At 36.7% G+C, this 15780-nt stretch overlaps 1 protein-coding gene across 2 annotated transcripts in view; it reads right to left on the bottom strand.

The window, feature by feature from the left end:
- LOC145291563 (uncharacterized) overlaps positions 1-15780 on the bottom strand; it is a 238230-nt gene that overhangs the window by 12282 nt on the left and 210168 nt on the right. For both annotated transcript variants that reach the window (XM_080137626.1, XM_080137629.1), the window contains one exon: positions 4273-4344. In XM_080137626.1, coding sequence (XP_079993752.1) covers positions 4273-4344 — 72 coding nt within the window. The remainder of the gene's footprint in view (positions 1-4272; positions 4345-15780) is intronic.

Below are 15780 nucleotides of genomic sequence, written 5' to 3'. Positions count from 1 at the left end.
GGCAATGGATCAGTATTGTGTTTAAGTTCGACCCTTCAGACGACAAGGGGTCGCTTTTTTCGCCACTATTTTTGAAAGTCATCCCCTCTTTCTGATTGTCTAGCCTTAATTAAAACCTACGTAACTTCTGGTTTGGCAGTGGTCGTAACAGCAAAGACGTCACGTTTTTCCCATTCTTTTCCTCCTTCACAGTACGGGTTCGAGCCTGCCTCCCCACTACCACTTTTTTTTTTTTTTTTCTCAACATACACCTCCAAAAACCCGGGCAACGCCGGGCTGAAATGCTAGTATATATATATATATACTAGCATGGGTGCTGGTGTGCATCGTTCATCGGTTGAATCAACGAACGATCAGTCGTTGAGTTTTTCAATGTGAGCAACTAACTCGTTTTGAACTGCACGTTTGTTTTGTATGTGGCGAAATCCATGAGGGTTCGGGTTTTACGAATTACTCGTAAGTCGTCAGAGAAAGTTTGAAAAGTTGTTTGTTGAGCTTGACTTTTTACATTTTGTACGAACTCAAGAGGTCGGTGTTGGTTCGGTGCTCAGTTGGTTGAACTGTTCTGGGTGGAATGTCATCTTCTTCGAACAGATGCAGCCTGCATCCAAGGATTATGTGGCTTTTATCGTCATCTTCCTTGCCTACTGCTACTTTCTGCACGCGTCTTAAAATCACGTCGGGGTCACCACTTGTTGCTGTTTACTTTTTGCCCGTGTCTACCTTGTTAGTTGTTGGGTCAATTGTCCCTGGACGACAGGCCCTGCAACACTATCATAGCTTAAATCAGGATCCAATCTCTTAATCCGACTTGTGATAAACCCAATATCTTAACTACACTTTTTGCTGAATTGAAAAAAGAGGGGTCTTCATTAGTGAAATGATCGTCGTCTTTCGCTTTCATTTTAGCTGGTTTACCCGGTGTTACCCGGTGTTACCTGGGTGTGGAGAGGTGGTATAGTAAGTATTTTGAGCAACCCAGTCCTAAAAAGAATGCTTCAATTGAGTAAGTATCCGTGCGAGTGCAAAAAAAATAAAATAAAATAAAAATAACCACCATCCTAAAAAAATGAAAATAACAGAAAGTACCCGTGTGAGTGAAACAAAAAAATAACCACAGTATCCAGGCTCGAACCTGTAATGCTCTGGCCCATGGCGTACTTCGGACATTACAGGCCTTTGAAATAATGACTTTAAAATGTACATTGAGGTCGCGGGGCATTAATGACTTTGCAAAAACTGATATTCGTTTTCAGCACACCTGAAAACCCTACTTCCATTTTACAAAAAAAAGGGCAAAAATAGGGACCCTCCCTCCCTAAAAAAAAACAGTGCTTACGCACTTCTGATATCATGCTATTTTTAAGATTAAATTCAAGTTTCACGATATCTTTTTTTTTATTATTAAATTGTTAGTTGGAAGAAAATAGTTACAAAACAACCTCCACTCTCCATAACTTTATTATTTCAGCACGGTAGCAAAAGTGTGCAAATACCAAAAAAACTAGGGGCAATAATTCCTTTCCATGTTTACAAAATTGAGGATCAATTTATTATAACATTAAAACATTAGAGAGAAGTGACGCTGTTTCTTTTTAAACATTTGATAAAAAAAATCGCAATACGGAAATTGTTTTTAACAAAGGAACCATTATAAGAATGATTAGTTAACCGCCAATAAAAAAAAATGCCAAATGCATAATATAAAAATCTTTTAACCCTGCTTAAATGTTAAAACTGTAAAAAAAAAAAAATGTAAATGATAGAAAGTTTGCTTTTTGGAAAATTTATCCTTCATTTTATAAGTAAACTGCTTAAATGCCAAAAAAAAGAAAAAAAAGACCACCGTTACTTGTACTCGAACGTATAAACTACAGCTAACGACGCAACCTCCTCAACCACTACTCCACAAGGCTGGGAGTTAGATAATGTTGGAAATTCTGTTATTTAAATGCATGCAAAAAATTTGTTTGACTGCACATGTGTATTTTTCAAAATCATTTAGAAAGACATGATCTTTCTTTGTTTAAAAATTTCTTTCTATACGAAACATTTGACTGTTTTTTCTAATTTTCACATATCATGTGGCCGAGGGATGGCTCTTTCAGATGGTAATGGTCTGAACCCTGTCCGACTCATGTGTCGAAAATTTTAGTGAGACATACAAACATGCCCACTAACAGACGTTTGAGATTCATATAATAGACTAGTATGGATACCTGGCGTTGCCCGAGTAGACATGAAATTCAGTTTGGACAGAGCTGTTATACTAAGGATATTGAGCAACCCTAAGAAAAGAACAGAAAAATAGGTGATAGCCTGAACCTACCCCCCCCTCCCAAAAGAGAATCAAAACAACTTTTGTTTCAATCAAAATAGCAGCGATGCTCATGCAACTGAAAAAAAAGCCGCAGTAGGCAGGCTCAAACTTGAAATGCAAAAGAAGAAAAGAAGAGAATAAAGCTAACGCGCTACCTGTCACAGCCACAATGATTTATGACGTCATGACTCTTCAAAATAACGTTTTTTAAACATATATTCAGTTTGCTACGTGTAAGTGACTTGCAAAAATCTCAACGCAAAAAGTGACCCCTTCTTGCAAAAAATGGTTTGATTGATCACCACAGAATCAATCTTTTTTTCTAATTTTCAAATATTATGCGTCCGAGGGATCGGTCTTTCAGATGGTAATGGTTTAGACCCAGTTCAATGTGGGTGACGAGAGTTTTTAGCGGACACAAAAAGACAGCTGAGATTTATATAATAAACTAGCGGGGGGTACCCGGCATTGCCCGGGTGTTTAGAGGTGTATGTGCTCGGGCGGCGGGGGGGGGGGGTGATAAATCAAAACAAAAGAATAAACGAAGTAATAGTCCTGTTTTTTAAATATCATAAAAAACAATGTTAAAACTTCTTAAAAAAATCGAAAAAAAAAACGAACGTAATGCAGACGAACGATATTAAAATTTCTTAAAATCTGAAAAACAAAAACAAAAAAGAAAATGTGAATGTGATGGAAAAAAAAAAAAAAAACGAACAACTTCTGAAAAAAATCTGAAAAATAAAAACAAAAAACGAACAACTTCTGAAAAAAATCTGAAAAATAAAAGCAAAAAAACAGCGAATGTGAAAAATGGCATAAGTAACCCTGTTTCAATATTAAAACTCTTAAAATAAAAAAAATAAAAATTAAGAAAAGACATCTCACATCACAATTTGAACTTACAACCTTTAGATAATGACACAGCGCTCTAACCAACTGAGCTAAGAGGATGTTGACAAAATTGGGTCGTTTTTTTTTAAATATTTAAACTAATTCAAGTTCCGACATCATTTGCGAATGCGTAGAAGCGATCTTGTCATGAAGGAACAGATTTTGCTACCCCCTCCCTGTACAAAAATGGCCAGTTTAGGGTGAAGGAATTAATGATTTGGCCAATTTTTCGATGTTTGTCGTCCAAGATGTCAAGCTTGAAAATGATACCAATCTCGTGAAAATCCACCACCGCTGTCAAAAGTTTTTGCGAGACATACAAACACACATACATACATACATACATACATACATACATACACACACACACACACACATTTTCGCTTTTATATATATAGACTAGCGGGGATATATAGCATTGCCCGAATGTGGAGAGGTGGTGTATTAAGGGCCAGAAAAAAATTAGATGCAGCTCGAGTGGAGAAAGGTGTAAAAAAAAATTTAGATTTGTTTTAAAAAGAAAAAAAATGTGATTAAGTAAGTCTCGAAATAAGACAAAAAAAAGGAGCAGGCAGGCAGGCTCGAACCTGTAACGTGAAAGATGGAAAGGAAGGTGAAAAAAAGCAAACCGCTTAACCCACGTGGCAAAAAAAAAAAGAAATTAAGAATAGTATGCCGGCTCAAACCCCATAACGTGCAGGAGGAAAAGGAGATGAAAAAAAAGCAAACGGTCTTTTTGATGCGCCCACTGTGATTGTGACGTCACTGTCGGTCGAAATAACATGTTTTTTATGCGATGTCATTGGCGTGACATTTGAATAACTTGCAAAAATGTAGACAAAAATATTTGTGATCCGAGAGACAGAGCTTTAAAACGATATCAATTTTGTCATATATATCGAAAAAAAATCTTATATCGAAAAATTCCATAACCCCAGTTTTCATGTCGCTATATATATATATATAGCGACATGAAAACTGGGGTTATGGAATTTTTCGATATAAGATTTAAACAAAATATGGAATTATATTTCCAAAAAAGTTAATAAAATAAGTACCTTTGTGAGGGAGTTGTTTCGTATTGTTTTTAGTTTCTCTTCTTTCTCTTCTTCTATTTACTTCTTCTTTATCTATATATAAATAAAACAGTAGACGTATGTGTGTGTAAATATCTAACAGATAAACTCTAAAAGTACTGGTCACATAACACTGAAATTTTCAGGAAATAATATTCATTAACCAATGATGGTTTATAGCGAATTTTTGTTTCCATGCATGAATAACGCATACAGAAAGTGGCAAATTTACATGTAAAATGTGCATTAACACCGAGCAGACATTTTTTGTGTTCTGTATGAAGTGTGCGCATGTGCATGGGCCATGCACATGCGCACACTTCATAGAGAACACAACATTAGGCTGCAACGCAGTGTCAGAAATTTTGTGAAAATAGCGAATAATTCCACCCCATCTTTCCAAGCTTATAACTCCTCGAAAAATGCAATTCAAGCCCTAATTTTTTTTTTCAATTAAAGGAGCAAGGACCAAGATTTCATTAAAAAAACAAAAAACAAAAAAAAAACGTGTTTTTTTTTTAAAAAAAGGTTTTAAACTTCGGACTTTACAGGTAAAATTCTACGAGAACAATATGTTCTTTTTTTTTTAAATTTGAATATATTATGTATTGACCTTTTCTCTTCAATTTGTGAGTAAATAATTATGTACTTAAGCGAGTCTAAATTAATTATTATTAGACATTTACAAAATGGGAGGCGTGAATTATTCGACCCCCTGTCTTTCCAAGCTTATAACTCCTCGAAAAATGTAATTCAAGCCCTATTTTTTTTTTTCAATTAAAGGAGCAAGGACCAAGGTTCCATTAAAAAAAAAAAAGAAAAAAGAAAAAACAAATAACGTGGTTAAAAAAAAAAGGTTTTAAACTTCAAACTTTACAGGTAAAATTCTAAAAGAACACGATGTCTTTTTTTTTTTAAATTTGAATATATTATGTATTGACCTTTTCTCTTCAATTTGTGAGTAAATTAATTATTTACTTTCCAGGTACTAAATTAAGTATTTACTTTTTAATAGACACTTAAAAATTGGGAGGGGGGGGGTCGTGAATTTTAAAAAAAAAAACCGTTTGTCTAAAATATTATATTCGATTTACTGGAAAGAACATAAAATTTCACACTGACCCTGAAAATATCGTAAAAATATAATTAATAGAAAAATTTTGATAGATTTTTAAAGTTTAAAGATTGAAAAATATTGAGTTCGGAAAATTCATTACTGTTTAAAAAAAAAAAAAAAATATTTCTATTACTTTTAAAACAACTGTAATAGTTTATTTTGGAAGTATAATCCATAAAGAAAATAAATAACCCACTTTTAACAGAGAAATTCCGAGATTTTTATATTGTATTCGCAGTTTCGTGTTAGGGGTGTCAAAAATTCCTACAAAAATTCTGATACCGCTACTGCAACGTGCAACGCTAGATGTTTTAATTTGACTTCTAGCTGATAACATTAACTCATTTTTTTTGTATTTGTATTAGTAAAAAAGACAGATACTACACTTTGATCTTAGCAAAAAGGCCAAGTAAGCGTAATATAGTTTGCTACCAGGCATTATCTCCTCCTTAAAAAACAAAACAAAGCAAAGATACAAAATAATCAACAAAGAATATATTTTAAATATATGGGGGGGGGGTGATGGCTGAAGCAGTTTACGATTTCAAAAATACTTTCTTTTATATATATTTTAAAGGAAGGGGAGGGAATACGGAGTCCGCCCGGGAAACGGCTGAAGCAGTTTATGATCTCAAAATTACTTTATTTTACATATATTTATAAGAGACAGGAAGGATATGAAGTCAGCCCCAGAAATGGCTGAAGCTGTTTAGGATCTCTATATTCTTTTATTCCATATATATTTTTAAGAGGGGGGGGGGGGAGGTGATATGGAATCAGTCCTGGAAATGGTTGAAGCAACTTCGATTTGATACTGACTTTATTTTATATATATTTTTAAAAGAGGGGAGAGGGAAAACTGACATTCGGTATACGGACCGTGCTGAAATAATAGCATTATTATTCAGAAAGCTATTATTAATATGGGGAGCGTATGTTTTTAACTATTCTGTACTTTCACTTAACAATTTCAAAAATAAAAAATGGCACATAGGATAATGACTGTGCTGCTATTTTTTAGAAAGCCATTCTTAATATGAAGAAAGGATTGGTTGTTGGTTGTTTTTGTTTTACGGCATATCAACCCTTTTTGGGTTATTTAATGCCGAATCCAAAGATTTTGAAGAAAAATTTTTTTAATAGAGTATATTTGTTGTTTTTACGTCGGTTTCTATTTAACCCATAGTTGGGACCCTAACAGGTACTACCATTCCGGGTCAGAGTGGACCTGGGAGCAATGGTAATTAAAGGGTGGCTCCACACTCCCCAAAGCCCACAAGCTGGGGCCTCACCACTGGATATAGTTTAAGGTCATATCCAGGACCCCCATTGAGGGACTTTTACCCTCTGCAGGGGGGCAGTCGGCGTATTCTAATGCCCCACCGACAGGACCCATGAAGAAAGGAAGGTATTTTTGTAAACTATTCTGTACTTTCACCTAACAATTTTTATTAATAAAAAAAAAACTGGCATATAGAATAAGGACTGTGCTGAAATATTAACGTTATTTAGCAAGCCAATATTAATATGGGAAAAGAAGGCTTTTAAAAATATTTTGTACTTTCACCTAACAATTTATTAAATAAGAAACTCGGTAATTTCACCCGACAATACAATAAATAAAAAAAACTGACATGAATTACGGACCGTGCTGAAATAATAACGTTATTTAGAAAACCATTCTTAATGTTGGGAGGGTAGGGTACGTTTTAACTATTCTGCACTTTTTTAGTTGTTTTCCTCTTATTACTTCCCTCCCCACGAGTGCAGAGTTGTAAACAAATTCGGTTTTTAATATGGAGGAAATCCAGCTCCCCAAAAAGGGGAATTCGTGATAGGAACAAAAATACTTTTTTCATTCATGAAAAACTTCCTCAATAACTCAGAACAAAAGTGGAGCGCAGCATCAGAACAGAAAAGACCAAGTAACCAAGTAGTTTTCTACTAGGCATTACCTCCTCCTTAAGTTAAACAACATTGAGTTTGGTAATTATCAGATGGGTGACTACTTCAGATTACCAAATGCATTATGTAAATCATCAAAATTAGGCAACATTGAGCTTCGTCATTATCAGATGGGTGACTACTTGGGAATACCAAATGCTTAAGTTGCTTACCAAAGTTAAGCAACACTAAGCTTGGTCATTATCAGATGGGTGACTACTTAAGAATATCAAATGCATTATGTAGATCACAAAAGTTAAGACACATTGACCTTAGTTATTGTCAGATGGGTGACTACTTTAGGATTACCAAATGTTTTATGTAGATCATCAAAGTTAAGTAACAGTGAGCTTGGTGACCATCAGATGGGTGACTATTTGGGAATAGCAAATACTTTATGTATATCACTAAAATTAACTTGGTCATTATCAGATGGGTGACTACTTGGTAATATCAAATGTTTCAGTAGATTACCAAAGTTAAGCAACATTGAGCTTTGTCATTAAGGCCGCTGGAAAAATGGTCGGATCCTTCTATCTATCCAGTAGATATCTCACTGCTGATGCAATTATCTATCTATATAAGAGCCAGATACGTCCAAGGATGGAATACTGTTGCCACATATGGGCAGGAGCTGCTAGAAAAGACTTATCCTGCCTTGATAGGGTTCAAAATAGACCGTGGCCTGGTGGGAGATGTCCTTTTCTCTTCGCTGCAACCTCTATCTCACAGAAGAGATGTTGCGAGTTTGTCTCTGCTTTATTGTTATTTTCATGGAAAGTGTTCGACTGAGCTTCAATCTATGGTCCCCCCTTCGCCAATCTTTCACAAGAAACACTAGACTAGCTGAAAACATTATCAATAATTTTCCCCACTCTTTATCTGTGCCTAAACCTAAACATAGATTCAATGATCAAAGCTTCTTTCTTAGAACTGCACGCCTGTGGAATTGTCTTCCGTTTTCCTGCTTTCCAGCTGTCTATAATATGGTTGTCTTTAAGTCCAACGTGAACAAGTTTCTGATGAGCCATTCCACTTAAGTTAACAAATTACCGAACTTCCAGTACTATCGATTACTATATTGTCCTTTTGACTACTCTACACTCTTTAACCCTTATTCTTGAGTGGCTTATCGGCCTTGATAAGTGGTGACACCTATGTAAAAAAAAAAAACTACTTCAGAATACCAAATGCATTATGTAGATTATCAAAGTTAAGCAACAGTGAACTTGGCCATTATCGGATGTGTAACTACATAGGAATAACAAATGCATTATGTAGATTATCAAAGTTAAGCAACATTCAGTTAGTTATTATCAGATGGGTGACTACTTCGGAATACCAAATCCTTTATGTAGATTACCAAAGTTAAGCAACATTGACCTTGGTCACCATTAGATGGGTGACTACTTGGGAACACTAAATCCTTCATGTAGATCATCAAAGTAAAGCAACATTGAGCTTGGTCATCATCAGATGGGTGACTACTTGGAAATACCAAATGCTTTATGTAGATCACATAAATTAAGCAACATTGAGCTTGGTCATTATCAGATGGGTGACTACTTGGGAATACGAAATGTTTTATGTAAATCACCAAAGTGAAGCAACATATGTTAGTTTAGGAGTAGGATAACATGTTAAAGTACTCTGCTGTAAGGATTCACACAGACATATGCATGGGGTTGGAGTCTATATTCGAAACACCCTCCCTCTTACTAAAGAAACAAAACTAGAAACAGATGACCAGGCCTTTATGTGCTTCTGACTTAACATGCAACAGAATATTAGCTACTTGTATTTTCTCTACCGCACTTCCTTAACCCAGGACTGTACTCTAATAAAAAAAAAAGTCTCTGGCAGGATAGATATAGCACTCTGCCTCGATACTAGCGCACAAGTACATGTATTTGGTGACTTCAATGTCCATCACAGTAACTGGCTTGGATTCTCTACTTACACAGACATAAGCTTCTCAATATCTCATCCCTATCACATATGGTTACATTTCCAACATGTTTCCCAGACCAGCTAGATCAACACGCATTACTTCTAGATCTATTTCTGACCACAGTTCCTGATGATTATATAACTAATGCTCACAGCACACTCAGGAATACTGATCACGCTGTGATAATGGTAGAAATCGCCCTAGATTCTCAACCCAAAACTGAAGAGCCACTGCTCAAAACGAAGCTGATTGGGAAGCCATCAGGGATCTCATCAGGAGAAATATCTTTTCTCTTCTAGCTGAACAGTGTGCAAATGAGATCACTGAATGGTTCGAAACTGCAATTGAAGCACATGTTCCCACACGGATATTTTATAGCAAGCACCACTCTCCCCAATGGTCTACTTCTACTTGTGCAACTGCTATTGCACAAAGGCAGCATGCGTACCGCAAATTTAACCGATATAAGTTCAGTTCAAACAGACAGACAGAAGTATATAAAGTTATCGCTACACAGAAACTCTATAGCAAACCCCACTCTCCCCAATGGTTTACTTCTACTTGTGTAGCTGCCATTGCTCAAAGGCAGAATGTGTACTGCAGATTCAACCGACATAAGTCCATATCAAACAGACAGAAGTACATAGAAGCTAGAAGTAATTGTAAAAGAGAAATAGCGAAAGCTAAGACAGAATATACTGAAGCCACCAGAAAACCCATCAAAGCACAGAAATTAGGAACTCGTGATTTTTGGAAAATCTACAACATTGTAGTAAATAATGGGCAGTCAACGATTCCGCCACTATCAAACAATCATGAGGTTGTTTTCACGGTAACCGAGAAGGTAACCTGCTTGCCAGTTGGCTTGCCTCAAACTCCACACCAGACATGGCATACCACTCCCTCCTTAACAGACAAACGCCACACGAGATGATTTGAAAATCACCTCTTCTCAGGTACATGGTATCATAAAAAACCTAGGCACCTCAAAAGCATGTGGACCTGATCTCATCTCGGTTGTACTATTAAAAAAATGCTCCGCTGAGATTTCTCCAGTTCTCTCCAAACTTTACAACAAATGCCTTAACGAATCTTGCTTTCCTTACTGCCAGAAAACCACTTCTGTGGTACCAGTTTTCAAGAATTCTGGTGAAAGAACTGACCCATTAAATTATCACTACATTAGCCTTCTCCTGATTTTCACCAGAGTCCTTAATTAATCAAGCTATTGTCCATCACCTTACAGCTGCTAAACTCCTAACTGACCATCAATATGGATTTAAGCAAGCCCACTCAACAGCAGATATCCTAACTGTAACACTGGACAAAACAGGGAAGGTAGAGTAATAGCCTTCAATATATCAAAGGCTTTTGACAGAGTATGGCACGATGGTCGTCTAAGGAAAATTAGATCATATGGTATCACTGCAAGAATACATAATGTAATTAAATCCTTCTTAAGTAAGAGGAAAATCCAGGTTGTCCTCGTTGGTCGCATATCTAAACAATATGATATAAATGCAGGAGTACTTCAAGGGGCTATCCTTGGACCTTTATTATTCTTGATATTAATAAATGTCCTCACTGATAAAATTGTTTCTGAGATGGGTATATTTGCTGATTACACAACTCTCTAAAACAGGCACAAGGGCAAAACAATGAACACATATCTAAGGAAATGGCAGAAACACTTGACACTCCCCGACAAAATTGCCTCTGAGATGGGTATATATGCTGATGACACCACACTCTATAGCAGGCACGACAGGAAAACAAATGAACATATATCTAAAGTAATGGCAGAAACACTAGAGGATGACCTCCAATCAGTAGTGGAATGGGGACAAAAATGGATGGTAACGTTCAATGCCACCAAGACAAAACTGGTTTCATTCAATAATTACAAGAAACCTTCTCTACCACCTATAGCAATGGCCAACAACTCTTTATCTGAGAGTACGTCTTTCAAGCTCCTTGGCCTAACGTTCACAGGAAACATGAGTTGGAACAATTACATCGAGGGCATTGCCAGGGCCGCTGCGAGGAAGGTGGGCTCTCTCTACCGTGCTAGAAAACTTCTAACACCCGAAAGTATCCTGTACCTCTATAAGGCCACTATTCGCCCATGTATGGAGTATTGCTGTCATATTTGGGCCGGTGCATCGGCTACTAGTCTCTCGCTCCTTGACAGGGTTCAAAAGAGAGTCGCAAATCTGATAGGCCCTGAACTGGCATCTAAACTTCAGCCTCTGTCCCATCGTCGAAACGTTGCATCCCTCTGCCTGTTCTACAAGTATTATAATGGTGAATGCTCTGAAGAACTGCAAGCACTTGTGCCCCCACGTCGTGAACGCCCTCGACAGACCCGTCAAGCTGCAAAATCCCACCCCCACACTGTAGAGATCCCTAGATGTAAAAGATCTTTCTACTCCAGTAGTTTCTTCCCCAGAACTACTAGACTTTGGAATTCCATTCCAGGTCACTGCTTCCCCAACTGTACTGACATGCAGAAGTTCAAGTGCAACGTGAACCAACATCTCGCTGCCCTAATCCCTACATAGTACCCCAGTAGATGTTTCCCCTGATAGTAGCCCCCTACATTAAAGTGGCAATGTGCCTTGTTTGGGGTGAAAATGTAATAAAAAAAAAAAAAAATAAAAAAAAAAGGATGACCAATCTGTAGTGGAATGGGGACAAAAATGGAGGGTCATATTCAATGCTGCCAAGACTCGTTTTCTTCAATAATTACAAGAAATCTTCTCTACCACCAATACATTACCAAAAAGAATACATTACCAAAAAGTACCTCCTTTAAACTCCTCGGCCTAATGTTTACAGGTACGATGAACTAAATAGATACATTGAGAGCATTGCAAAGGCTGCTGAAAAGAAGATGGGCTCTCTCTACCATGCTAGAAAACTACTTACACCTGGAAGTATCCTGTACCTCTGTAAGGCCACCATTCGCCCATGTATGGAGTACTGTGGTCACATTTGGGCTGGTGCAACTGCTGCTTATCTCTCACTCCTGGACAAGATTCAAAAGAGAGTCGCGAACCTGATAGGTCCTGAATTGTCATCTAGGCTTGAGCCATCGATGAAATGTTGCATCTCTCAGCCTGTTCTACAAGTACTTTAATGGTGAATGCTCTGAGGAATTACAAGCACTTCTACCCCCTCATTGTAGAGATCCCTCGGTGTAAGAAAGCCTTCTACTCCAATAGTTTCTTCCCCAGAACTGCTACACTTTGGACCTCCTTTCCAGGATTCTGCTTTCTCAACTGTACTGACATGCAGAAGTTGAAATGTAATGTGAACAGACATCTTGCTGCTCATCTCCCTTCATAAAATACTCCTACAACTTACGTCCCCGATAGTAGCCCCCTATTTCAAAGTGCCATTGTGTCTTGTTTGGGGTAAAAATTGAATAAATGAACAAAAAAAACATTGAAATTGGTCATTATCAGATAGGTGACTACTTTGGAATACCAAATCCTTCATGTAGATCACCATAGTTAAGCAACATTGAGCTTGGTCATTATCAGATGGGTGGAGACTTGGGAATACCAAATCCTTTATGTAGATAACCATAGTTAAGTAACATTGAGTTTGGTCATTATCAGATGGGTGGAGACTTGGGAATACCAAATCCTTTATGTAGATAACCATAGTTAAGTAACATTGTTTGGTCATTATCAGATGGGTGACGACTTGGAAATACCAAATCCTTTATGTAGATAACCATAGTTAAGTAACATTGAGTTTGGTCATTATCAGATGGGTGGAGACTTGGGAATACCAAATCCTTTATGTAGAGAACCATAGTTAAGTAACATTGAGCTTGGTCATTATCAGATGGGTGACGACTTGGAAATACCAAATCCTTTATGTAGATAACCATAGTTAAGTAACATTGAGTTTGGTCATTATCAGATGGGTGGAGACTTGGGAATACCAAATCCTTTATGTAGATAACCATAGTTAAGTAACATTGAGTTTGGTCATTATCAGATGGGTGGAGACTTGGGAATACCAAATCCTTTATGTAGATACCCATAGTTAAGTAACATTGAGTTTGGTCATTATCAGATGGGTGGAGACTTGGGAATACCAAATCCTTTATGTAGATAACCATAGTTAAGTAACATTGAGTTTGGTCATTATCAGATGGGTGGAGACTTGGGAATACCAAATCCTTTATGTAGATAACCATAGTTAAGTAACATTGAGCTTGGTCATTATCAGATGGGTGGAGACTTGGGAATACCAAATCCTTTATGTAGATAACCATAGTAAAGTAACATTGAGTTTGGTCATTATCAGATGGGTGGAGACTTGGGAATACCAAATCCTTTATGTAGATAACCATAGTTAAGTAACATTGAGCTTGGTCATTATCAGATGGGTGACGACTTGGAAATACCAAATCCTTTATGTAGATAACCATAGTTAAGTAACATTGAGTTTGGTCATTATCAGATGGGTGGAGACTTGGGAATACCAAATCCTTTATGTAGATAACCATAGTTAAGTAACATTGAGTTTGGTCATTATCAGATGGGTGGAGACTTGGGAATACCAAATCCTTTATGTAGATAACCATAGTTAAGTAACATTGAGTTTGGTCATTATCAGATGGGTGGAGACTTGGGAATACCAAATCCTTTATGTAGATAACCATAGTTAAGTAACATTGAGTTTGGTCATTATCAGATGGGTGGAGACTTGGGAATACCAAATCCTTTATGTAGATAACCATAGTTAAGTAACATTGAGCTTGGTCATTATCAGATGGGTGGAGACTTGGGAATACCAAATCCTTTATGTCGATAACCATAGTTAAGTAACATTGAGTTTGGTCATTATCAGATGGGTGGAGACTTGGGAATACCAAATCCTTTATGTAGATAACCATAGTTAAGTAACATTGAGCTTGGTCATTATCAGATGGGTGACGACTTGGAAATACCAAATCCTTTATGTAGATAACCATAGTTAAGTAACATTGAGTTTGGTCATTATCAGATGGGTGGAGACTTGGGAATACCAAATTCTTTATGTAGATAACCATAGTTAAGTAACATTGAGTTTGGTCATTATCAGATGGGTGGAGACTTGGGAATACCAAATCCTTTATGTAGATAACCATAGTTAAGTAACATTGAGTTTGGTCATTATCAGATGGGTGGAGACTTGGGAATACCAAATCCTTTATGTAGATAACCATAGTTAAGTAACATTGAGCTTGGTCATTATCAGATGTGTGGAGACTTGGGAATACCAAATCCTTTATGTAGATAACCATAGTTAAGTAACATTGAGTTTGGTCATTATCAGATGGGTGGAAACTTGGGAATACCAAATCCTTTATGTAGATAACCATAGTTAAGTAACATTGAGTTTGGTCATTATCAGATGGGTGGAGACTTGGGAATACCAAATCCTTTATGTAGATAACCATAGTTAAGTAACATTGAGCTTGGTCATTATCAGATGGGTGGAGACTTGGGAATACCAAATCCTTTATGTAGATCACCATAGTTAAGCAACATTTAGCTTGGTCATTATCAGATGGGTGACACCTTGGTAATACCAAATCCTTGATGTAGATCACCATAGTTAAGTAACATTGAGCTTGCTGATTATCGGGGCATATGAAGTCAGTTTTTACATATTTTACGAGTTGTGTCTGGGATATGGTGTCAGTCTCGGAAATGGTTGAAACAGTTCACGATTTAAACATTAATTTATTTCATAGTATGTATGCAGCCACTTGAAATATCTTAAAATTGATGGGAAGAGAAATTATTACTTATATGTTGTACAATGTCTGTTAAATTGTTTCATATACGTATTTAAATTACCCGTCCGAGGGTAGGTAAAATTATTTTAAATACGTGTTGTACATTATCCGTTCTCGCAAAGGTAAAATTATTTCATATATGTGCTATAAATTACCTATCCTTGGGAAGGTACAATTATTTCATACATGTGTAATACCTGTTCTAGGGTAGGTAAAATATTCTTTTGCTTGAAATAGCAAATGATACGTAGACATTAATAATTTCTCTATCCTAAGAATACTGAATATGTTCAAAATCCACTTCGATCTTCTCATTGTTTTTACAGTCCCAAGCAGCGCCGGGGAGCCCTGCTAGTTTTTAAATAAAACCCGTACAGAGGCCTCTCGGTGTGCAAACTTCATTGATAAATGTACTTCTTTTTTTTTTTTTTTTTACACAGTGGTCACCACTTATCAAGGCCTGGAAGCCACTCAGGGATAAGGGTTATTGCAAGTACAGTACGTTTGTGTGGAGATGTGATGAAGTGTTTACTTAAGGGGGCGGTTCATTAGGAATTTGTTAACATTGGACTTGAAGACATCCAAGTTGTATTCAGCTGGGAAGCAGGCAGACGGAACAAAGTTCCACAGGCGTGCAGTTCTAAAAAAATCTAAAAGAAATTTAATAAAAAAGAT

This window comes from Euprymna scolopes, chromosome 12 (assembly GCF_053919585.1).
Source record: "Euprymna scolopes isolate OS-2025 chromosome 12, ASM5391958v1, whole genome shotgun sequence".
NCBI lineage: Eukaryota > Metazoa > Mollusca > Cephalopoda > Sepiida > Sepiolidae > Euprymna > Euprymna scolopes.
This window is presented reverse-complemented; position numbering and strand designations above follow the sequence as displayed.